This window comes from Bos mutus, chromosome 13, assembly GCF_027580195.1.
Source record: "Bos mutus isolate GX-2022 chromosome 13, NWIPB_WYAK_1.1, whole genome shotgun sequence".
NCBI classification, from domain to species: domain Eukaryota; kingdom Metazoa; phylum Chordata; class Mammalia; order Artiodactyla; family Bovidae; genus Bos; species Bos mutus.
Window position 1 is genome coordinate 45,097,927 of NC_091629.1, and position 25,703 is coordinate 45,123,629.

General features: G+C 48.6%; 1 protein-coding gene across 2 annotated transcripts; it reads right to left on the bottom strand.

Annotated features, from left to right (window-relative positions):
- Nucleotides 1–1,202: 1,202 nt before the first annotated feature.
- Nucleotides 1,203–18,377, bottom strand: RBCK1 (RANBP2-type and C3HC4-type zinc finger containing 1). Of its 2 annotated transcripts, XM_070381525.1 has the most exons (13): nucleotides 18,327–18,377; nucleotides 17,652–17,884; nucleotides 16,102–16,246; nucleotides 9,497–9,590; nucleotides 9,195–9,393; nucleotides 7,924–8,045; nucleotides 7,662–7,835; nucleotides 6,333–6,493; nucleotides 5,213–5,324; nucleotides 4,384–4,563; nucleotides 3,525–3,704; nucleotides 3,032–3,175; nucleotides 1,203–1,874 (listed from the first exon to the last, which is right to left on the bottom strand). In XM_070381525.1, the coding sequence occupies exons 2-13, from the start codon at nucleotides 17,671–17,673 to the stop codon at nucleotides 1,794–1,796; spliced, it is 1,614 nt and encodes a 537-aa protein (XP_070237626.1). In that variant the 5' UTR covers nucleotides 17,674–17,884; nucleotides 18,327–18,377; the 3' UTR covers nucleotides 1,203–1,793. The 2 variants fall into 2 exon arrangements, with proteins under 2 accessions (XP_070237626.1, XP_005887988.1); XM_005887926.2 differs by lacking the exon at nucleotides 18,327–18,377 and having other exon boundaries at nucleotides 3,525–3,623; nucleotides 17,652–18,271.
- Between the last annotated feature and the right edge of the window lie 7,326 nt (nucleotides 18,378–25,703).

Sequence of the window (25,703 nt, forward strand, 5' to 3'; positions counted from 1 at the left end):
GAGAGCAAGCACTTGGTCCTGGTCTGGGTGGGCCCCGCGCTCTCCTGGGGTCCAGCTCAGCTCAGCTTGCTGTTTCCTCTGGTCAGTGGCTCTGCCTGACTCCTTCTTACTCCCAGGGAGGGAAAGCCTTCATGATTCATGAGCTGATGCAGAGCAGGAAAGCACTCACATTATCTCACCTCTCTGCTCACAGAGGCTGGGGTCAACTCTTGAGCCTTGGCACCCAGGAACAGAATGGCTGTTCCTTTCTAGGGTCTAGAATAAGCCCTTCCCCTCTGTCTCCCTCCAAATGACATCCCCCAACTCTTGGTGGCTGAGACAGTAAAGAATATTCCTATAATATGGGAGACCCGGGTTTGATCCCTAGGTTGGGAAGATTCCTGGAGGAGGAAATGACAACCCACTCCAGTATTCTTGCCTGGAGAATCCCATGGACAGAGGACAGAAAGGGCTACAGTCTATGGGGTCCCAAAGAGTTGGACATGACTGAGTGACTAACACTTTCAAAAATCCTGGAGCCTGGAGTCTAGACTGTGAGCTGCAAAGATGCCCTCCACCTGTTGTAATGATGTCCACATCCTGGCTCAGACAGTGTGCTGGCCTTCACTGGGGGCAGGGGGGAGTAGGAGGGGTCTGAGTAGGAGGTAAAAACTTCTAGAATGAACACCCAGAACCGTATTTTATTCATCTGACCAGCACAGAATAGGTCTAGTAAACAGCACTGGACCAATAATAATATGCCATCTTATCTCAGATGTTAAAAGTGCTCACAGCATTACCCTGCAGCAGCGGCACGTTCACCTCTTCCTGAAATATCTCTGTTCCCTGACAGTGGATGCCCACTGAGAGGCTAGAAATTCAGAGCAAGAATTCCTGCCAGCCTGTAGCTGCTGCCCCAGCCCCTCCCTCCCCGCCTGAAGCCCACACACACCTGCAAACACCAGCTGGCAGACTCTCAACACAGTGCAAGCTGCCTGTCCAGGTCAAGGTTGACCCAGAGCATGCTGCCCTCAAGTGGGTGCAGGGGTGCCAAGTCCAGAGCAAGGATCCCTGTGCTCTGTTCACACCCTCGTTCTACACTGACAGGGGCGACACATCAACTTTTGACTGCAATTCCCAGAGAGCTTGGGCCCCTGCCTGTCTCTGTGCAGAGTCCCAGCCCATGACCCCTCCGCTCTCTCTCATGACATCACACTCAGGCCTTCCTGGAAAACCATTTTAATCAGTGTACACAGGCAGCGAAGAGGGAGCGCAGAAGCACAACTGGCTGGGCTTCAGGATGCCAGGTCTCCCTCCTGGCTCTAAGTGGAATTAGCAGCAATTCTAAGAGGCCCTCAGGCCTCCAACAGCAAAGCCAGAGAAAAGTCACCCCCAGAAAGCCAATGGAAGAGGCTGCAGGCTGAGTGCTCAGCAGACGAGCGTGGTGGATGAGGGATGTATGGACTCATCCAGGGCTCTCAGAGGCTCCATCCAGCAAGGCCTCTGGCTGGGGCTCTATTTAAGGCTGGGTCAGACAGATGGGAGCCGCAGAGAGATGAAAGGTCTGGTTGGTGAGCCCCAGGGGAAGGACAAAGGCACCGGGGCAGATGCAGCCATGGACAACGGCCAGCTCAGGCAGGGCCCTTGCAATGCCCACAGTAAACAAGGCCATCCACGCAGCTCAGAGGCCTTGGCCACTTCAGGGCCCCTGTCTCGGCCGAGCGCAAAGAAATCAGAGCCAAAGCACCAGGCCTGTCCCACAGAAGCTTGTAGATGTGGGGCTGGGTCAGCAGGGGGACCAGACCATCCTCAGCTTAGTGGCAATTCTGACAGCTGGGGTGGCATGGAATCCCATTCACCCGGCAGCGGCAGCCCCCGCTGGTGTCTCCCGGGCCCTAGGAGATGAGAGGGGAGAGGAGAGAAGGTCAGGACAGAGAAGAGAGCAATGCCCCACCCCGGCCCCAGGCACCCCATCACACCCACGAAGTGCACTCGCCCACCATGGGTCTTGGCCTGGGCACATTCTGCTGCTAAGAATGATCCTCACAGCCTCAGCTACCAGATGGAGGCAGCTCTCAAGGCCTTTCTGGTCTCTCGTAGCACCCTCAATTATGTGGTCTCTATCTACCCAACCTGAGACCCAGAGCCGCAAAGGACCTGATGAATTTTTGCATATTTGGAGGGGGTCAGCAGGCTGGTGGCAGGAGGGAGCGCTCTACCTGTCTCACTGTCTGCCTGGACATGAACAACACCAGCCCCAACTCCAGGAACACTCCTCACGATGACAGATACCACTGCTCTCGCCTGTTTTCCATTTGATTCTGACAAGAAGCCTGAGATGGGCTCTGCTATCATCTCCATTTTACAGAAGAAGAAACAGGCTCAGAGAAGGGAGTAACGGAATAACCACACAGTCAGTGTGTGCCAGAGCCAGGGACCCACTCCTCCACTTCAGACTCCCACATGCACCCTCTAGGGCAGGGATGGGCAAATATTTCTGTAAAAGGTCAGACAGTTATCTGAGGCTTTGCCAGCCAGACGGGCTCTATCCTTGCAACGCAAAAGCAGCCACAGACAGAATGCCAACGAATGTGCGGGGCTCCCACAAAACTTTACTTACGGACACTAAAATTCAGGTTTCAGTATAATTTTTACATGTCACAAAATATGTTCCTTTTAATACGTTCAACCATTTTTCAAATTGTATTTCTCTTTTATTATTCTCATTTAATCAAGAATAGACAGTTTGGGGAAAAGTTAGAACCCAGGCTTTCTAGCTTCAAGCCCCCCTCTTTTCTTTTTTAATTAATTTATTTTTAATTGAAGGATAACTGCTTTACAGTATTGTGTTGGTTTCTGCCAAACATCAACATGAATCAGCCACAGGTATTGATATGTTCAACCAATTTAAAAAACGCAAAAAGCTTTCTTAGTTCATGAACTTCACAAATGTAGGCGCTGGGGTGACTTGGCCCATGGGCTGACTTGTATGAACTCTACTCTCGGGCACCTCCCGCAGTACTCCTGAGCCCTCTGCTGTCAGGGCACTCACCCCGGGGCCCCAGCGGGGGCCCTTGGTGACCCAGCAGATCTCAGTGTGGCAGACAGTGCACCGGATCCAGTCGCAACCATCCTTCTTCTGCACCACGATCTGGCACTGTGGGCAGTGCATGGCCTCACCCTGCTGCAGCATGGTCTGGAGCAGAGAAGGTGCTGACCTCAGAGCCAGCCCGCTCCCTGGCCCACGCCCCACTGCAGAGAGAAATCGGCCACCTCCAGAGTCTCAGATTCATTCTCCCATGCTGCTCTACCCAGGCCCAGCTGCAATGCAGCCTCCTCTCCTGTGTCTGCAGTTGCCTCCCTTCACCCTGACACTCCCTGCTGCCCGCCACCTGACCACGTGTCCTGAGTCCCGTCTCTGGACGGCAGAAATGCCAGCAGGAGCTCAGAGCCTCCAGGGCTGCATGAACCACAGCTCTGGCTAAGAAGCCCCCACTGCTCCCCAAAACTCAGATCCTCGGCCTTCAGCCCTGACCCAGCCTTACTCTCAGCATCTCTGTTGTCTGCCGGGCAGCCATATCATTCTGAGCTCGCAGGGCCAGGTCATCTTGATACTCCTTGCAGTTCATCTGCTCATGGACGGCCTGGAGCGGATGAGGCGCTCGAGATGAGAAAGCTCCCAGAGAGTTAGGGCCAGAGCAGGCATCCGCACAAGCACTTAATGCCTAGATGGTGTCAGTGACAGAGCCTTCCTTTGTAAACTACAACCCATTTTATAGAAGAGGACACTGAGGCCAGGGTGGTGAAGCCAGGGTCATCACATACGATAATAATCATATATACCTATTTAAGTCCTGATAGGCACAGAAATCCCTAAAGTACCTCTCACCCAGGGCACAGCCCCTTGTCCCCAGCTGAGTTCTGCCCTGGTTGCCGGTGTAATGCTCTAAGAGTGAGCTTACTGGACTGTGACCAGGCTCGGCCCTGTCTACCAGCTCAAGACCAGTCTCTATAGTGGTCACCTGTTAAGAGAATGATGACGGGATGGCCTGAAGTGAGGGTCAGGTAGGGCTCAGTCTGGGTTTGAGGTCAGGGCTCATTCAGGACAGAGGTTGACAGCCTGAGGCCAGGGCTGGGGTTGGTCTGTGACTAGGCTCAGGGTTAGTCAGAGGGCAGAACTGGGGCTCAGTCTTAGGCCAGGGTCAGTCCAGGCTCAGGGCTCACTCTAAGAGTTAGGCTCAGGTCAGGACTCAAGCCACACCCGGCCACTGACACGCAGCTCTAAGCCATGGGAACTGGGTCAGTATACTGGCTCCCTTCTCTTATTCCTATGAATAAGCTTGGACTTGCAATGAGCTCCTAGCAGGATCAGAGTGACTGGGCAGGGTGGGTCCCTGTCCCCACCTTGCAAAGCAGGCAGTTGACATGGAAGCACACGGGGCAGGGGAACTCATTGACATCATCCTCAAAGAAGCACCATCCCTTGCAGTCCGGGGTCTTGCAGTGGTAGCTGAAGGCACTGCGGTTTTCCGCAATGGAGATGCCCAGGTCCAGAAACCGCTGGTATTCCTCAGGGCTCAGGAGCTGCCAGCAGACCACAACCTTGGTGCCCGAGACTCAGAAACCTTGGTGCATGCCCTCCTGGTCACCTTCAGGAAGCCCCCAACACATGAAGTCCAACACAGCAGTGTTTACAAACTCTATCCAAAGAACGGGTTAGTGCCTTCCCTGGCGGTCCAGTGGTTAAGAATGTGCTGCCAATGGAGGGGGTAAGGGTTTGATCCCTGGTTGGGAACTGTGAGGTGTGGCCAAAAGGAATGCCATGGACAGAGGAGCCTGGCGGACTACAGCCCATGGGGTCGCAAAGAGTCGGACACGACTGAGCCACGAACACTTCTGCTATCACTTCAAGATGAGCAAACCAAAGCACTGAGGGGCTGTGTATCTGCCCTTGAGGTCACCTGGGCCATCTGGCCCCAGAAGTCCTGTCCCCACTGTTGTTAACTTCTCTGCTGTCTTTTCCTCACAAGGGTGATTTCTTTACTAGCTATTTCCCCCAATTTCTATCCTGCCCACTACTTGGGCCGCCAGCATCCCACACAGAGAAGGCTCTTGACAAATGTCCGGAACCCAAGACTGGGACTCTCAAACCCATTCCCACCAGCCAGCTCCCAGCCCAGTTCCCTGGGATGGAGGGTGGGGGGCAGGGGGGTGCCCCTCCCCCAGGCCTTACCGCTCGGATCTCCCTCTCCAGCAGCTTGCCCGAGCATGAGTAGGTGTTGTCGATGAAGGGGCAGGACACCTCGGCCTCCTGGCTGTTGCGGATGGTGCCCTGCAGACACTCCCTGGGGGAGGGGTGAGGAGTGGGGGGTAGGGGTCATCTGAACCCCACCCCCAAGGACTCTGGCCCTCACATGGTGAGGCCTGACCTTGGGCTGGCTCCTCCCCAGTTTCTTCCTTTCTTCTGGTTCCTCCCATCAACCCACCTTGTCTGTCCACCTCACTGCTAACCATATTGCTCCAGCCAAGGTTGCCTCACCCCTCACCTGAGAACTGTAGAAGCCTCTTCACTGGACTTCCTGGATCAGCCATGTCCTTCCTCATAACCTCCCATCCGACCCCACCCAGAGCAAACCTGAGAGCCCTGGTGACTCACCCTCTCTAATACCTCTCTGTCCCTATGCCTTACCTGCTCCATCCCTCTGCTCCAGACACACTGACCCCTTACTGCTGCAGGCAGGCCAGGCACGTACCCACGATGGATCCCCTGGTCTGCTCAAACATAGCTTGCCTAGGGGTTTCCCTGACCTGTTCTAGGGCAGGGCCTCCGTTGCTTATAAAAAGCCACTGACACTTATGACACAATTTACAATTATATCAGTGATTATCTGATTAACATCAGCCTGACCATGGGAAGGTAAGCTTCAGGACGCAGAAACTGAGCTTTTGTGGGCATTTGGGGATTCCCAGGCCTAGTCCACAGTCCCTGGCACCCAAAGCAGCTCATCAAATGTGTGCTGTGAAGGAGGACATGCTCTCCACATTCAGGGCCAGGAGGAGAGCCTCAGAGGGCAGACTGTCCACCAGCAAGCGGCAGGGCCGGGTTGGCCCAGGCTGTAGGCAAGGGACTCACTGCCCTTGCATGGGCCCAGCGGTGGTGCGGAAAGGTGCGGGCTCTGGCGCCAGAATGTCTGAGCTGTGCAGCCTCTCTGTACCTCACATCCCTCCTCTGCAAGATGAGGAAATGGTGCCTACCTCCCAAGTTTGTGAGGATGCCCAAACAGCTGAGTCCTGGGCCCCAGCCCCTTCCAGCCCAGGGTACTACATAGCCAGGGCCGGGAGTCGGGCCGCACCTGCAGAAGGTGTGCAGACACTCGCGCAGCACCACGGCCTCGCCAGGAGCCAGGACCGAGTAGCACACGGGGCACTCGGCGGGCTCTGTGTTCAGAACCAGGCTCCGCTGATCCAGCTGCACGTGCTTCCGGTAGTTGCCTTCCTGCTGCTGCTGCTTCCGCTGGGCACACGGGGGTGGGGCCGCGGGGCGGGTCAGGGTCTCAGGGGCGGGCAGACCAGGAAGGGGGCAGGACCGGGTCAGGGTTGGCGGGGGAGGGCAGGACCGGGTGAGGGGGTAGGATGGGTCAGACCACCTAACGAGAGGCAAAGGGGGCTCATGGAAGGATCCTGGGGTTAGGGTGGGGCTGCGTATGGGGCAGGCAGTGGGCAAGCGGCGTAAATGATAAGGGTAGGACCAGGAGCGAGGCGACCAAACACGGGGGTGGGGCAGGAGGTGGGCCAGGCAGGGGCTGTTTAAGGCTACAATGTAGGGTCAAGTCAGGGGGAGATGGGGCCCGGATCTGAGCAGGGAGTCAGGGGTAGCAGGACTCCCATCTCTGCCAAGAAGCACGGCAGGGGTAGCTCCAGGGGGAAAGGCAGGGGGTTGGGGGGTGGTGATAAAGCGAGGGAGCAGAGCAAGTCGGGAGAGAGGGCCGGGGTCTGGGCCAGGGTTGTAGATGGGACCAGCAATGAGGTCATGGCCAGCACTGGGTCCAAGGGCGGGACGGGGACATTGGATCAGAATGGGAAACCGCTCAGGGTTATGTATCTACATAATCTGTGAGTGTGTAACAGTGGGATGGGGGACAGTGGGATGGGGCAGAACAGGGGGCGGGTCAGCCTCCAAGTGGGCAGCAAGGAGCTGGGTCCAGGCTCTCAGGAAGTCTAGGAGGGCTACAGCCAGGAAGGAAGGGGTGGGGGGTGGGGGTCAGGAATAGTAGGATTCAGGATGAGGTCAGGGCTAATGGAGCAAGACCTAGGTCACAGCTGGATGAAGCAGGGGTGTGGTCTGGGTCTTGTCTAGGATGCTGGGGTCAGAGCCAGGTACCCTTGAGTGCATGATGGGAAAGTAAGTCAAAGCCAGGGGTGGCGCCACAGCTCATGGGGAAGGGGGAAGGGGGAGCACAAATAAGCCTGGACGTGCGTCACAGCTGGGGAGTAGGGTCTCAGAGGTAGTATGAATGACCTCAGGAAGAGGCCGGTCACAGTCAAGTGTAGGGTCACCACCACCGGTGTGACCACAAGGGGGCAGCAACAGGGGGCAGGAGCAATGTGGATGTGTCTCCCTTTCTGGCCTATGCCTCCCCTGTCCAGGCTGCAGGTGTCTTTCCGGGGACTTTGGCGCCCACCTGCTGGTACTGGCGCAGCGCCTCCTCCTCACCGGCCAGGCGCGCTCGCTCCTCCTCGTCTGGCTGGTAAGAGGCGGGTACCTGGTAGGCCTCGGGCCGCGCCCGGCAGCACATCTCGCAGCCAGGCCTAGTGGGCTTGTTGATGAAGGTGCAGCCAGGGCACGTCCAGCCCACCTGGGGGTAGAGGGGCAGTGATGGCAGGGAGACTAAATGGCGGGGGGCGCAGGGGGCAGGGCACAGGGGCGCACTTGGGGCAGCTTACCGGCGGGGGCTCTGGCGCTGCATCAGGCTGCCCCCGACCCGGCTCCTGAGCGGCCCCAGGCTTTGGGGGAACTGGGTCCAGGGGGCCCCGTGGCTGCAGCGTGAGGTCCTTGAAGCCCAGATCTGGGGAAAAGGGTTCAAAGGGTGGTGGATCCATGTAGCCAATATCATCCACACCCTGAGCCAGCCAGGAAACCCCCCTTCTATCCTCTCCCTCTGCTCCAAGGAGTTTCCAGCTCCATCTTGCCAGGTGGGCCCAGCCATGGCTGAGTGTCCTGGCTCTCACAGGGTCACAGTCTCTCCTTCTACCCACCACTGCTCCTAGGTCCACCCGGCTTAAGAACCCTGCTTGAAAACAGATCTCCTGTGTGCCTAAGTGTCCACACAAGTGCACCAAGAGGGACAAACAACACTTCTGAAGTGGCCCTGCCAAAATACTGAAACTGAATCCATTCCCGAGGGTACATAGGACGGAAAAGCTAAAAACAAAACTGGCCTGGACAGTCAAGGGAAGACCAGAGATCAAAGACTGAAAAAGACTGAGAAACACCAAGGCCAAGAGCCAGGTCTTTCACTATAAAGGACATGAGTGAGACAACTGGTAAAATTTGAGCAAGATCTGCACATTAGGTAGCGGTACTGTATCAAAGTTAATTTCCTAAATTTGCTAACTGTACAATAAATGTAAGAAAATGACCTTTTTTGTTAAGGAAATACAAACTGAACTATTTAGGGAAAAGGGACATCATGTCTGCAACCTACTCTCAAAACATCTCCAAAAATTATTTATGCATAAATAAATAATTTTACATGGAGACAATGATAAACCAAATACAGTCAAAATATTAGTATTTGGGAATCCACATGAAAGGTACATGGGAATTCCTTACACAATTCTTTGTACAATTTTGCAACTTTTCTGTAGGTCTGAAATATTTCAGAATAAGAAGTAAAAAATTTAAAAACTAGCTATAACATCCAATTTACAGATTTAGAAAACTGAGGAGGAGAGATAGGAAGGAACTTGCCTGAGGTCAAGGAGTTGATAAATGCCAGGGTGGGGACTGAACTCAGCCCTTCTCCCCTAGACTGGCTGTTCTCCAAAGGGTTCCCCAGATGGCTCCCTCCTGGGGTGTCCTTTGTCCTCTCTTCCCCACTAGGGATAAGGTCCTTCAGGCAAGTCCCTGATGGAAAGCCCCTGGGCTCTGCGCCTCACTCCCTCCTGCCCTACGACCACAGGTGAGCCCACATCACCAGGAAGCAGAGCCTTACCTTCCAGCATCCGCAACTGCCTCTCCCGCTGCAGCTCCTGAGGGTTGAGCGAGGTGTTGCAGGCGGACAGCAGATAGAGGTAGGCGCTGTCCCCGTCCCGCCTCACGCCGTGGGAGTGCAGAGTCTCCTGGTCCCGGGCCAGCCGCTGCCCGATCACCCACTGCTGCAGGGTTGGCGGGAAGCCATAGTCTAGGAACACCTGTCAGGGAGGATGGACAGGAGGCGTGGGGAGGGAGGAGCAGAGCAGAGACAGGCGGGGGCAAAAGGGGAAGCTCCGCCCTCCCTCTCACCCCCTCACTCACCATGTCCTTGAGGGAGGCCACCGTCATGTCAGGCCGCACCGTGAGCCAGATAGTGACCGTGTGCATCTGTGCATCCTCCACGCTCACCCACAGCCTGCGGGGAGGGCAAGGGCTCTGGGTGAAGGTCCAACCTCAACCACCAGCTAGCTCCTGGATTCCCACTCCCCTGTGCTTCCTCCTGGATCAGAACTCACTGCTTAGGCCCTGCAGTGGCTCCACAAGGCTCTCAGAATAAAATCCAAACTCACCGTGGCATCAGGGCCTTAATGCGCTGCCTCCTTCAGTCTCTTGTATTACTGGCTATTATTGGCTCCTTAACCAAACCACAGCAGCTATTATTAACTGTATGCTAAGACTCTTTAAAGCACTTAACATGTATTAACTCAGTTCTCTCAATGAACCCATGAGACACGTACTGTCATCTCCCCTATATTACAGATAAAAACAGGAGGCACAGAGAGGTTATAGTGACTCTGCTGAGTAAACAATAACTGTTAGAGGCAGGATTTAAATCCAAACAGGAGTATTTCGGAGAAAGTGGTTTTAAACACCAATCTTCTAAAAGATGTGAAAACTTTTTGGGAAGACCAATGGCACGAAAATGGATGGCTGAGACGAAAAAACAGAACTGATTTCAGGACACAGAAAAAAGCCCACTTAGAACCTCCAGAGCAACTTGGGAAAACGCTGCATCCTTAAAGCAAGAACAGCAAGAAACAATCAGAAAATGAAGAAGAGTTGCTGGGAATCTAACAGTAACTCCTGACTCATCTAACCTTCAGATCCATCTACAGGTTCACAAGGAAAATGAGAGACACCAAATGACATTCCAAGGAGGCAATTCGTAAACTCAGAATGTGGGAGAATTCTGGAGATCAAAAACCAGATTTCTAAAAAATTAATGGCACTAAAAATAGAGAAAGTGGTTAAAGAGACTCAGACAACATTAAGAAATGCTATGTGTCGATTCTCGTTTGGCTCCTGATTAGAACAAACCAACTATAAAAAATACTAATGAGATAATCAAGGAAAGTTTAATACAAATAGAGTATTAGAGGATTTTAAGGAGTTGTTAATGTTTCAGGTGTAATAATGGTACTGAGGTTATTTTTCAAGTCATTAGTTTTATAGACATATCAAGTTACTTATGAATGAGCTAAAATCTGAGACTTGCTTTAAAATACTCCAGAAAATACCCTCAAAATTTCTCAGGATAAAGATTTTCAACATCTAGCCGACTATCAATGAAATGAGCAAGTTTTAGACACATAAAGACAACAAACATTTACCATCCACTTCTCCACGTGAAAAGTCTTTGAATACAAGAAACAAGAATAGCTGAGTCTGATGCAGAATAGAAAACTAAAAGGGAATTTAAAGAAGGAAAGGAAATTTAAAGATCTTAACCTTCAAGACACTCTTCTTCAAGCAGCAGGGGTCTTGAAACATGAAAGATACAGTGTCAACTGCACTACTTATTTTACACTGAGTAATATTTCCATAATCAAAATACTATAAATGCTATTTTACTGGGTTTACATTTTTAGTATCAACCTAGAGGCAAAGCATAGAAGCCTTAATTTTACTTAGAAAAGAAAATCTAAAAGCTATAACCAAGACTTCCCTGGTGGTCCAGTGGCTAAGGCTCTGAGCTCCCAGTGCAGAGGGCCCAGGTTCGATCCCTGGTCAGGGAACTAGACCCCACATGCCACAACTAAGAGTTCACATGCCACAACTAAAAAAAAAATTCTGCACGCCACAATGAAGATCAAAGATCCTACAACTAAGACTCAAAAAATAAATAAAATTTAAAAAATAAAAGCTATAGCCTTAACACCAATAACAGAGAAGCACAGTTGGAGCCCTCATTTCTGCCGTCACCAGGTCAGCAGTGATCAGTCAGAAAATTCATTACAGCAGAGAAATGCAGACACAGTTGCAGACTCTAACACTTAATTTTACCTTACAGGATACACATGTGCATTCAACGGCGGATCTCTAGGTAAAAAGGCCACTGGTTTTGTTTTCCATTTAGTACAAATCTGCTGGAGTTTCCCATGATTTTTTTTTTCTTTTTGTACGAACTATTCCCTGGTGGCTCAGACGGTAAAGGGTCTGTCTACAATGCGGGAGACCTGGGTTCCATCCCTGGGTCGGGAAGATCCCCTGGAGAAGGAAATGGCAATCCACTCCAGTACTATTGCCTGGAAAATCCCATGGACAGAGGAGCCTGGTAGGCTACAGTCCATGGGGTTGCAAAGAGTCGGACACGACTGAGAGACTTCACTTTCCGACTTCACTTTCCATACCCATTATACATGGTTTCTGATCTCTAGTATCAGCTTCTTTAAAGTGGAGCAAGAACTTAAGACTCTCGAAGCATCTGAGTACAGAGAGCCCTTTTGGATTTTTACCATTTTTTTTTTTTTTTTTACAATTCACTCACCCTAAAATGAACGGCTTTTTTGTGTGTGTGCCTCATCTCTATTTTGTCTTTCTAAAGCAATCAATTTAAGTTTTCATAGACAAAATTCTCTTTTAGCATTCGTGTTTTATTGCTTGATACAACAGCTATTAAATTATGCTACGGAAATAACAAGTACAACTGATATAAACAAGCTGTGTGCGGTGGTATGTTTCACAGCAGCAACTACGGTGTCATTTAATTGGGGGAATAAAGTGGAGTTCAACTGGGAGCACTTCTACTTCAGTACTAACAAAACCCAGGAAGTTAGGAAAAGGGATCAGTGAGACGAGTATGTTAAATTCCTCATTTTTCATAACAAGGAGTGTACACAGATACCATCTTAAGTGGATGTATCAAGAAATGGATATACAAGTATTTTATTTGAAATCAAATGGCCAATTGATCAACAGATGTAAATGCAATCCCTGTCAAAATTCCAGCTCACATTTTTTTTGCAGAAACTGGCACACTAACCCTAAGATTCATATGGAGATTCAAGGGACCCAGAATAGCCAAAAAAAATCTTGAAAGAGAAGAACAAAGTTGGAGTACTTATGCTTCTGTTTTAAAAACTTACTACAAAGCTATAGTAATCAAAACTGTCTTACTGGTATAAGGACAGACATATAGAGCAACAGACTAGAAATTAGGTTTCAGAAAAAACTTCAGACTTATGGTCAAATAATTTTCAACAAAGGTGCCAAGATATTAAACAGGGACAAAACAGTCTTTTTATTTTTAACAAACAGTGCTGTGACAACTAGATATTCACAAGCAAAAGAATGAAGTCGGATCTCTGCCTCTCACCTAACTCAAAAGGGATCAAAGATGTAAATATAAGAGCTAAAACTATAAAACTCTTTAAAAATAAAGGTATACCTTTATGACCATGGATGAGGCAGTGGTTTCTTAGATGACATCAAAAGCACAAATAAGAGAAAACAGATAAACAGTATTTCATCAAAATTGAAAACACGTGCTTCAGAGGACACTATCAATACGGTGAAAAGACAACCCATAGAATGGGAAATGAAAATAGGTGTCCATTGTACACATACACGCCACAGTTTCTTTATTCATTCGTGGTTACTTAGGTTGTTTCCATATACATACACAATGAAATATTATTCAGCCATAAAAAGAAGGAAATCCTGGCATCTGCAACAACATGGACATTGTGCTAAGTGAAATAAATCAGACAGAGAAAGACAAATTCTGCATTATACCACTTATATATGGAATTAAAAAAAAATCAATGTCAGAGAAACAGAACAGACTGATTGGGCGGTTGTGGGGGTGAAGGTGATCAAAAGCTACAAACTTCCTGTTTTAAGATAAGTAAGTTCTGGAGAAGAGATGTACAACATGGTTAACAATATCGTATATTTGAGAACTGCTCAGAGAGTAAGTCTTAAAAGTTGTCACAAGAAAAAATAATTTGTTACTACGTCAGGCAATGGATGTTAACTAAACTTACTGTGGTAATCATTGTGCAATATATACATATATTAAAGCATATGTCATACATCTAAAATGGTTCTGAGGCTCAATTTCCAACACATGGAAGAGGAAAGAGAGGGAAGGCTTCCCACACAACACCAAGCAATTTTCAGACACCAGCAGGGCATCCTACAATTCAACTTGATTCTGGCCCTCTCTACCCAGAGACAGCGTCAGCTTCCACAGGTTGTGGGCTCAGTCCTACCAGGCTGCTCCCACCACTTCACATACCAATCGAAACCCCAAGTTGTCACCTGTTCTCTGACTGACTGGATATAGATTAGGGATTCCAACGACCTCCTCCATGGGTTGACTATTTTGCTAGAACAGCTCACAGAACTCAGAGAAATATTTACTTACTATATTATGAAAGGATATAATAGCCAAATGGAAGAGATGTATGGAGCAAGGTATGTGAGAAGGGGCATCATTCTCTCCAAAATCCAAACCCTGTCTTTTTGAGTGTTTATGGAGGCCTCATTACATAGGCATGACTGATTAATCCATGGGCAACTGATGATTCAACCTTCAGCCCTCTTCCCCTCCCCGGAGATGAGGGTGATGAGACTGAAAGTTCAATGTCTCTAACCACAGGGCTGGCTCCTTTTATGACCAGCCTCCAACCTTAGGCAATTTAGGGGCAGTCCAAGAGTCACCTCACTAACATAACAAAATGCACCTTTATCATTCTCATCACTTAAGAAATTCCAAGGGTTTTAGGAGCTCAGTGCCAAGAACAGGAAGAATATACATTTCTTATTGTAAGTCACAATACCGTCAACTAACTCTGTTTTGTATGTCAATGATATCTCAATAAAACTGGGGGAAAAATTATGTCCATATAAAAACTTGGACTCAAATGTTCATAGCAGCATTGTGTATGTTAGTCAAAAAAGTGGGAACAACCCAAATGTCCATCGACTGATTAATAAAGAAAATACGGTATAACAATACAATAGATTATTATTCTATTAGTCTATTATTATTCTATTAGTCATAAAAAGGAATGAAGTTTTGATACATGCTACAACATGGATGAATCTAGAAAACATGCTGCTAAGTGACAGAAGCCCAGACACAAAAGGCCACATAGTATATAATTCCATTTGATTTATATGAAATTCCCAGAGTAGGCAAATTTCAAGAGATAGAAAGTAAATTAGTTGTTGCCTAAGGTTGAGGGGTTGAGGCAAGAAAACTCGGGAGATAGGGAGTGTCTATTAATGGGTATGGGGTTTCTTAATGGGATGATGAAAAGTTTCTGTAATTGGTTATGGTGATGGTTACACAACTGTGAATATACTAAAAGCCTCGAACTATGCACTTTAAATTGCTGAATAGAGTCTGTCAATTATATCTCAATAAAAAATCAAATGGGATCCAATATTGAAAATTAGAAACTGCAAAAGTGTCTTACTGCACAGCAGGAAAAAAACATTTGAGTGTTTAATATGTGGGCACTGTGCTGAGCATTTCAGCATCAAGTTTAAGTCTCCTGGGGCAGACAGCCTCCCTTCAAGCTGCGTGTGGCTGTGCGAGACAGTTCTGGCCATGCGAGTTAAGTGGAAGAAGAGTGTGCAATTTTGTGAGCTGTGTTCTTAAGAGTGGGAGGGTGTGCCCTTCTTCCTTCCTATTGACAAGAATGGTGATGCAATGGCTGGAACGGGAAGAGCCATTTTGGATCATAAGGTGAACCTGAGAAAGGAGGTCATGAGTGGCATAATAATAAGACAAAAGAAGCAGGAGCTCTGAGAACTACAGAGAGCAGAGCTTCCACACCTGGAGTGCCTACCATCAAAGTTGTTTACGCCACTGTTAATATGTGTTCTCTGTTCTACGAGACCTATCATTCTAATACACCTCCTGAGAAGGCGATGGCACCCCACTCCAGTACTCTTGCCTGGAAAATCCCATGGAGGGAGGAGCCTGGTGGGCTGCAGTCCATGGGGTCGCTAGCAGTCGGACACGACTGAGCGACTTCACTTTCACTTTTCACTTTCATGCATTGGAGAAGGAAATGGCAAGCCACTCCAGTGTTCATGCCTGGAGAATCCCAGGGACGGGGGAGCCTGGTGGGCTGCCGTCTATGGGGTCGCACAGAGACGAACATGACTGAAGCGACTTAGCAGCAAGCAGTAGCAGCAACGACCCTATTAACAGCTCTACTACTATGTTCCATTTTTAAAATTAAAAACAAAACAAAACTCTGAGAGGTGAAATGACCTCCCTTAGATCGCAGAGCTGATTTGTGACAGAGCTGGGGTTTGAAGCTTGGGCTCTTGACCCCAGAATCTGCCATTAAGAATAACTTAACTGTTCTATGTACTCAGTTGTTCAGTCATGTCTGACTCTTTGTGACTCCATGGACTGCAGCCCACCAGGTTCCTCTGTCCACGGGGATTCTCCAGTCAAGAATACTGGAGTGGGTTGCCATGCCCTCCTCCAGGGGATCTTTCCAACCCGCGGATCTTTCCAACCCAGGTATCAAACCCAGGTCTCCCAGATTGCAGGCAGATTCTTTACCGACTGAGCCACCAGGGAAGCTCTAACTATTCTACAGGCCAACACTATATTGCAGCCCACTGGGGTTCAGGAAGCTCTGAACCCTGGGCTTCCTGGTCAGCCACGCACTTCTCACCTTATGTCCTGTGTTGGAGAGACCTCAGGCTTCAGTTGCACATTCAGGGGCACCCGTTGCTCTGCCAGCCAGATGGCACACTGCATAGCCACCTGTTCATCCCCACCAGCCACTGCTCGGGTGAGTCTCTGGGCCACCTCCTCAGCTGAAATCCACAGTGGAAGCAGGTTAGCACAGGGTTTATTTTTCTTTATGGGTAAGAAGGGTGAGGAAGGAGGTGATTCTTTATACATGCTGCTTCCTCTCTGTCTTCTTGGTAAACTCCTACACATCCTTCAGCACCCAGCTTAAAAGTCCCTTTTCTCTGAGAGGCCTTCTCTGACACTCCCCACCCCTGCTCATTTGGTTCTGTTTTCCCTTCATATTCCCACGTCCCCCATACTTGCACTTGTTTATCCAACAAACATTTATTGAGCTCTTGCTGTTCAGTCACTAAGTTGTATCCAGCTCTTTGTGACCCCCCATGGACTGCAGCACACCAGGCTCCCCTGTCCTTGCCTATCTCCCGGAGTTTGCTCAAACTCATATCCGTTGATACCATCCAACCATCTCATCCTCTGTTGCCCCCTTCTCCTTCTGCCCTCAATCTTTCCTAGGATCAGGGTCTTTTCCAATGAATTGGTTCTTTGCATCAGGTGACCAAAGTATTGGAGCTTCAGCTTCAGACCTTCCAATGAATATTCAGGGTCGATTTCCTTTAGGATTGACCTCTTACTGTGTGCCAATCACTGTCACAAAAACTGGGCTTCAGCAGTGAATAAGATAAACGGGGGCCCTCTTCTCATGGACTTCCCAGCCCAGTAAGAAGACAACTAACAAGTTTAACAAAAGAAAAAGATTCAGACTGTGATCCATGCTGGCAAGGAAATGAACAGGATAAGGAGATCAGGAAAGAGAAGAGGAGGTGACATTGAAGCTAAGACCTGAAGCAGGAGGTGTTGAATAATGTCAAGACGTGGTTGGGGAAAAGTGCTTCAAGTGGAGGGAAAATGAAAGGCCTTGGTCAAGAGATGGTTGGGTTAGAACAGAGAAGCTAATGAAGCTCCAGCAGAATGAGCAAGGGGGCAGATGGGGGAAGGCAGAGATGAGCAAAAGCAGAAGTGAGCAAAGTCAGCAGGCATGTAGGCTACCCAACTGCTCTAGGCTTCTGTTCTAAGAACAAACACAGGGGTATGTGAGCAGGTTGGTGACATGCCCTAACTTAATTCTCCAACCTGAGTGGAAGGCGCGAGGTGGAAGGCAAAGACCCTGGTATTCAGGTCAATTGAAGTCTGGTCCCCCACTAGCATGGGTGGTCTCTTGCCCTCTGGGAGCTCCCCACCCTCTTCTCAGCAGAGCTGGCCCATGGGAGGCCTTAGGGACATCAAATAAAAGAATGACAAGATGCCCTTGGGAGCAACCTGCCTGCAAGGGAGGAATCTGAGGGGCAAGTAGGCAGAAGGAGGACAGGTTAACAGACCTCTCCCAGGCCCTTCTGGGAGGAGAGGCCGCGTTCTGGCAAGGCCCACCTCCCACCCGAAGCTTCTCAGCCGCCCCCAGGCTGTGCCCACCTTTCTTGATCTTCTCGTCCATCTGGCGTGGTTGTGCCCATTCCCCCGCGGACGGGGGGCGGGCTGCAGCTCCGGGGAAATGCTATCTCCCAGTCACCTGCTAGAGGACGGGCAGACCACGAGAAACTCAGCCCCAGCCGGTGGCCAGTGGCGCGGCCCGAGCCTTCTTGGTGCCTCAGGGTTCCGGGTGGCAATCGGGTAGCATCATATTACCCGAGGACCGGGGATGGGGCCTGGGAGGAGGAACGGGTGGGAGGTGAGGGAGCGCCAAGCCGAGCCGGCTCTGTACCACAGAGAAAACTGGACAGGCCTGGCTGCGGGGAAGGGAGGAGGGGCGCCGCACAGCCCGGGCGCTGGGCCGGAGCCCTTCTCCCTCTGGGAGCTGGAGCGCCCTCCGGGGTGCGGGATTTCAGCCCAACTCCCTCGCGCCCGCGGCGGCCCCTGTCAGTCATGAGAAGGAGGGCAGCAGTTTCAGCGGAAAAGAAAGTGAAAGTGGCGGCTCCGGAAGTGGGGCGGAAGATTGTCGCCGGATCCGGGTCTCCCCGCCACACCCGCCCGACCACCCGGCGGGGGCCCCCGCCCCGGGTCACGGGAATCCAGGGCGTTCTTGTCCCGCCGTCCAGGGCGTTCCCTCGCCACCCCCGGCCAGACCCGGACTCTGTGACCCTCACTCACCCGCTGGGTCCAGCCTGCAGCGCCGTGGGAGGGGCGGGGCCATGAGGGGCGGGGACTGGGCCGGGAGGGCGGGGCGCGGCGCGGAGACCGCCCTTGCTCAGTTCAGCAGCCCCAGTACTGGTGGGCATGCCGGTCCTTACTCCTTTGGTGGAAGAAACCGAGGCTCTGTTTCTGATCTACCCTAGGCCAAGCAGCCGGATTTAAATGCAGGTCGGGCGGCCTCAGGAGCCCACCCTTAGCCAGCCCGACGCTGCCTCTCGGCGGTTAACTCTCCACCTTTTAACTGGGCCACTAATGAAGTTTTCTTCATTATTCTTGCCACTTCAGTATTCTTGCCTTGAGAACCCCATGAACAGTATGAAAAGGCAAAATGATAGGATACTGAAAGAGGAACTCCCCAGGTCGGTAGGTGCCCAATATGCTACAGGAGATCAGTGGAGAAATAACTCCAGAAATAATGAAGGGATGGAGCGAAAACAAAAACAATACCCAGTTGTGGATGTGACTGGTGATAGAAGCAATGTCCAGTGCTGTAAAGAGCAATATTGCATAGAACCTGGAATGTTAGGTCAATGAATCAAGGCAAATTGGAAGTGGTCAAACAGGAGATGACAAGAGTTGAACATTCTAGGAATCAGCAAACTAAAATGAACTGGAACGGGTGAATTTAACTCAGATGACCATTTTATCTACTACTGCGGGCAGGAATCCCTTAGAAGAAATGAAGTGGCCATCATGGTCAACAGGAGTCTGAAATGCAGTACTTGGATGCAATCTCAAAAATGACAGAATGATCTCTGTTGGTTTCCAAGGCAAACCATTCAATATCATGGTAATCCAAGCCTATGCCCCAACCAGTAACACTGAAGACGCTGAAGTTGAACAGTTCTGTGAAGACCTACAAGACCTTTTAGAACTAACATCCAAAAGAGATGTCCTTTTCATTATAGGGGACTGGAATGCAAAAGTAGGAAGTCAAGAAACACCTGGAGTAACAGGCAAATTTGGCCTTGGAATATGGAATGAAGCAGGGCAAAGGCTAATAGAGTTTTGCCAAGAGAACGCACTGGTCATAGCAAACACCCTCTTCCAACAACACGAGAGAGGACTCTACACATGGACATCACCAAATGGTCAACACCGAAATCAGACTGATTATATTTTTTGCAGCCAAAGATGGAGAAGCTCTACACAGTCAGCAAAAACAAGACCCAGAGCTGACTGTGGCTCAGATCATGAACTCCGTATTGCCAAATTCAGACTTACATTGAAGAAAGTAGGGAAAACCACTAGACCATTCAGGTATGACCTAACTCAAATTCCTTATGACTATACAGTGGAAGTGAGAAATAGATTTAGGGGACTAGATCTGATAGACAGAGTACCTGATGAACTATGGACGGAGGTTTGTGACATTGTTCAGGAGACAGGGAATTCAAGACCATCCCATGGAAAAGAAATGGAAAAAAGCAAAATGGCTGTCTGAGGAGGCCTTACAAATAGCTGTGAAAAGAAGAGAAGTGAAAAGCAAAGGAGAAAAGGAAAGATATTCCCATTTGAATGCAGAGTTCCAGAGAATAGCAAGGAGAGATAAGAAAGCCTTCCTCAGCAATCAATGAAAAGAAATGGAAAACAACAGAAAGGGAAAGACTAGAGATCTCTTCAAGAAAATGAGAGATACCAAGGGAACATTTCATGCAAAGATGGGCTTGATAAAGGACAGAAATGGTATGGACCTAACAGAAGCAGAAGATATTAAGAAGAGGTGGCAAGAATATACAGAACTGTACAAAAAAGATCTTCACGACCCAGATAATCACAATGGTGTGATCACTCACCTAGAGCCAGACATCCTGGAATGTGAAGTCAAGTGGGCCTTAGAAAGCATCACTATGAACAAAGCTAGTGGAGGTGATGGAATTCCAGTTGAGCTATTTCAAATCCTAAAGGATGATGCTGTGAAAGTGCTGCACTCAATATGCCAGAAATTTTGGAAAACTCAGCAGTGGCCACAGGACTGGAAAAGGTCAGTTTTCATTCCAATCCCAAAGAAAGGCAATGCCAAAGAATGCTCAAACTGTTAGGGGAAGCACGCTGATGGAAACTGCCCACCCTGGCCAGGCCCTTTAGTAACCATTCGCACAAGTTGTTTTATGACAGGAGATCCTGGTAAGGAATACGGAACTAATAAGCCACCACCAACCGGAAGAGTTTGGAAAAGATCAGAAGGAGACACTGCATGTCCGTCCACTTCCCAGAATCCCTTTCACTAGCATCCACCTTGGCTGGGCGATGCGTGTGCCACCAGGAAACACTCTGAATTAGAATGACTGGCCAAAGACAACCCGGAAACTAGTCCCATCATCATAAAGCCAGAGACTGCAAGCCACGTGGCAGAGCAGTTCTCCTGGGTTCCCTTACCCTACTGCTCTCCACCCAGGTGCCCTTTCCCAGTAAAGTCTCTTGCTGCGTCACACATGTGTCTCCTCAGACAATTCATTTCCTAGTGTTAGACAAGAGCCCAGTTTCAGGCCCTGGAAGGGGTCTCCCTTCCTGCAACAAAACTACCGCACAATTGCACTCATCTCACACGCTAGTAAAGTAACGCTCAAAATTCTCCAAGCCAGGCTTCAGCGATATGTGAACCGCAAACTTCCAGATGTTCAAGCTGGTTTTAGAAAAGGCAGAGGAACCAGAGACCAAATTGCCAGCATTAGCTGGATCATCGAAAAAGCAAGAGAGTTCCAGAAAAACATCTACTTCTGCTTTATTGACTGTGCCAAAGCCTTTGACTGTGTGGATCACAACAGACTGTGGAAAATTCTGAAAGAGATGGGACTGCCAGACCACCTGATCTGCCTTTTGAGAAATCTGTATGTGTGTCAGGAAGCAACAGTTAGAACTGGACATGGAACAACAGACTGGTTCCAAATAGGAAAAGGAGTACGTCAAGGCTGTATATTGTCACCCTGCTTATTTAACTTATATGCAGAGTACATCATGAGAAACGCTGGGCTGGAAGAAGCACAAGCTGGAATCAAGATTGCCAGGAGAAATATCAGTAACCTCAGATATGCAGATGACACCACCCTTATGGCAGAAAGTGAAGAGGAACTAAAAAGCCTCTTGATGAAAGTGAAAGTGGAGAGTGAAAAAGTTGGCTTAATGCTCAACATTCAGAAAACGAAGATCATGGTATCTGGTCCCATCACTTCATGGGAAATAGATGGGGAAACAGTGGAAACAGTGTCAGACTATTTTTGGGGGGTCCAAAATCACTGCTGATGGTGATTGCAGCCATGAAATTAAAAGACACTTACTCCTTGGAAGGAAAGTTGTGACCAACCTAGATAGCGCATTAAAAAGCAGAAATTTTACTTTGCCAACAAAGGTCCGTCTAGTCAAGGCTATGGTTTTTCCAGTGGTCATGATGGATGTGAGAGTTGGACTGTGAAGAAAGCTGAGCGCCGAAGAATTGATGCTTTTGAACTGTGGTGTTGGAGAAGACTCTTGAGAGTCCCTTGGACTACAAGGGGATCCAACCAGTCCATCCTAAAGGAGACCAGTCCTGGGTGTTCATTGGAAGGACTGATGCTGAGGCTGAAACTCCAGTACTTTGGCCACCTCATGCAAAGAGTTGACTCATTGGAAAAGATCCTGATGCTGGGAGGAATTGGGGGCAGAAGGAGAAGGGGATGACAGAGGATGAGATGGCTAGATGGCATCACCGACTCGATGGACATGAGTTTGGGTAAACTCCGGGAGTTGGTGATGGACAGGGAGGCCTGGCGTGCTGCAATTCATGGGGTCGCCAAGAGTCGGACACGACTGAACGACTGAAATGAACTGAACTGAACTGAATGAAGTTTGCTTTCGCCGGACACAGGCTGGAAGCTCTTCACATTCTCCTGTCTTCCCACCCTTGAACTTTTCTCCCGCCCCTCATCCTGTAGATTGGCAGATCCTATGGGATGCACTTGCAGAATAGATCCAGAATCTGTCACCTCTCACCTCCTCCACCCACCATCCCAATCCACCTCCATCCTTTTTCCTCCAGCACCATGCTCCAGCCTCCTGACTAGGCTCTTTGCTTCCCCTTTTGGTTACTAAGGTCCACTTTCACCCAGATGCCGGAAAGCCCTGTTACTCCTCAGAATATTCCCCATAGGTTTCATCTCGCTCATAGTAAAAGCAAAGGTCCTCCCAAGACCTGCAGAGTGCTGTGGCTCCTTCTCTGACTTCTCTCCCCTTGGCTCAGTCCTCCCTCTGGCCTCCAGATCCTGGAACAAGGCAGACACCCTTCCATCTCAGGGCCTTTGCACTTCCCATAGCCCAAATATCTTCCTGGCTTGTTCCTGCTCTTTAAGTCTTTAGCCAAAAGTCTTTATATCATTTACCAAAAGTCTTTTCCTGTCCACTCTATCTTAAATTTCACACACATGCATATACATCCAGCATTTTATGTTTTCCTTCCTGGCTTCATTTTTTCCTAATTAGGTACTAATGTATCTAATAGCATATTTTACTTCTTTATCTTGTTTTTGTTCTTGTCTGTTTCCCTCTTTCAGAGGGTGAGGACCTTTGTCTATTTGCTCATTGCTGTGTTCCTGGTGTCTAGTCACAGTTCCCCAACACCTAATAGGTGTCCACAGATTTTATTAAATGAATGAAGGAATCTCAGACTTTCTTCTGGGATCACTTTCTTTTTGCCTGAAATAGATCCCAAAAAACAGAGGTTCTCAGCCTGAGCTATACCTTTGAATCACTTGGGGAACTTTGAAAAATCTTATGCCCAGATTAATATCTCGGATCAATTGATTCAGAATATCTGGGATGGGCCCAGACATCAGGAGCTTTTAATGTTCTCTGATGAGCCTAATGAAAAGCCAAGTTTGAGAACTGCTGTTTTAGAATTCCCTGTGGGGTTGGTCTTCTGGTGACAAACTTTTTTGGGTTTTGTTTGAAAAATCTTTATGTAGACCTCACTCTTTTTAAAAAAATAATTTTATTTATTTATTGTTTGGCTGTGCTGGGTTTTCATTGCCATGCGGGCTTTTCTCTTTTTGCAGTGAGTGGGGGTAACTCTTTAGTTGAGGTGTGCGGGCTTCTCACTGCAGTGGCTTGTCTTGTTATGGAGCACCGACTCTAGGGGGTGTGGGCTTAAGTAGTTGCAGCACAAAGACTCAGTAGTTGTGGTTCCCATGCTCTAGAGCACAGACTCAATATTGTGACCCATAGGCTTAGTTGCTCCTCGGCATGTGAGATCTTCCCATATCAGGGATTGAAACAATGTCACCTGCATTGGCAGGTTGATTCTTTACCACTGAGCCACCATGGAAGCCCTTGGGCTTCCTCACTCTTGGTAGACATTTTTGCTGGATATAGAATTCTAGCTGGGCACCTTGAAGATAGCATTCTGTTGTCTTCCAGCTTCCATGGTTGGTGTTGAGACATCATCACCTGTCAGTCTAACTGCTGTTCTTTCTTTAAATAGCTTTACCAAGAAATAAATTATATACTATAATATCCACCCATTTAAAGTGTACAATTTAATGGTTTTTAGTACAGAGTTGTGCAACTATCTCCATCTCAATTTAGAACATTTTTACCGCCCCCAAAGAAACCCTGTATCCATTAGCAGACACTCTCTATCTCCTACTCTCTTACCCCCCAGCGCTAGTTTACTTTTGGTTTCTAGAAATTTTCCTATTTTGGATACTTTATGTAAATTTAATCTTACAATGTATGGTTCTTTGTGATTGATTTCTTCCATTTAGCATAATGTTCTTGAGGTTCATCCACGTTGTACTGCTGTTCTTCTGAAAGTAATCCCTGTTTTTTTCTTTTCCCTCTGACTGCTTTTAAGATCTCTGTCTTTGGTGGTGTGCATTTTCACTATGATGTGTCTGTGTGTGAAAACATATGGAGTCTCTTAAATCTGTGATTGATGTCTGCTTTCTATCTCACTAGTTCCCTCGTAGCCACATCTAATCTGTGGTTTAACCCATCTGTTGAATGTTTTATTTTGGTTTTTGTATTTTTCATTTTAGAAGTTCAAATCCTTTTAGGTTTTCAAATTCATTACATTACTTGATATAACTTCTTATAGTTTCAAGCTTGTTATAGATTTAAGTGCATTAAATATTTCTCTTTTATAATATGTATCTGATAGTATTGCTATCTGAACTCTGAGTGTCTGTTTCTGCTGGTTTTCACTCCTGTTGGCTTTTCTCTTCTTCCGAGCCTGCTGGTTTCCTAGGTTCACGTTCCTCTCAGCCAGAACACATTTGTACTGGAGGCAGAAACATTTTTTTTCAGCGTTCTGGTCTTAACCTGTTCCTTCAAGGGAAGAGTTGGCACTCATTTGGGACACCCTTCAGCTCAGTGGGTAGACTCTGTAATCACGCAAGCCTGCGTTCAGTCCTATGTGTGAGTTAGTCGCTCAGTCGTGTCCACCTCTTTGTGACCCCATGGACTGTAGCCCACCAGGTTCCTCTGTCCATGAATTCTCCAGGCAAGAAAACTGGAGTGGGTTGCCATGCCCTTCTCCAGGGGAATCTTACTGAATCAAGGATCGAACTCTGGTCTCCTGCCTTAGCAGGCAGATTCTTTACCATCTGGGCCACTGGGGAAGCCAGTAATAAACATGAAGATCTCACAGAGTTCCTATGCATTAGGATTTCAGGAACAGCTTCTTAGGTAGTTTTAGCGCAAGGTCTCTCAGGAGTTATAGTTAAGATGTTGGCTGGGGCTTCAGTTATCTGAAAGCCTGACTGAGGTTGGAGGATTAAAGCCCACTCACAGACTTGGTTGGTGCTGGTTATTGCAGAATGTATAAGTTCCTTGTCACATGCATCTCTCCATAGGCTACTTGAGTGTCCTAGCAACGTGGCATTTGGCTTTTCCTAGATGATCGGAGAAGGCAATGGCACCCCACTCGAGTACTCTTGCCTGGAAAATCCCAGGGACGGGGGAGCCTGGTGGGCTGCTGTCTATGGGGTCGCACAGAGTCGGACACGACTGAAGTGACTTAGCAGCAGCAGCAGAATAGATGATCCAGAAGAGCGAGGTAGAAGCCATAATATATGGTCTATCCTTAAAGTCATGCTCTTTATTTTTAGTTTCCTATTAGTTACTGTTAGCCCAGCTTGGGGTAGGAGGGAATTATATAATCCCATGGATACCAGGTGCTATGGATCACTGAGGGCCATCTGGCTATCACATATCAAATGAGATAAGGCACATAAAGCACTTAGAACCATGCTTGGCATGTCATATGTGCCCAGTAAACATTAACCATGCCTAATAAGTGTCTGGCTCTGCTCTGGGCATGTAGGATCTGCACAGCAACCATATTTACTCACAAACATTTATTGG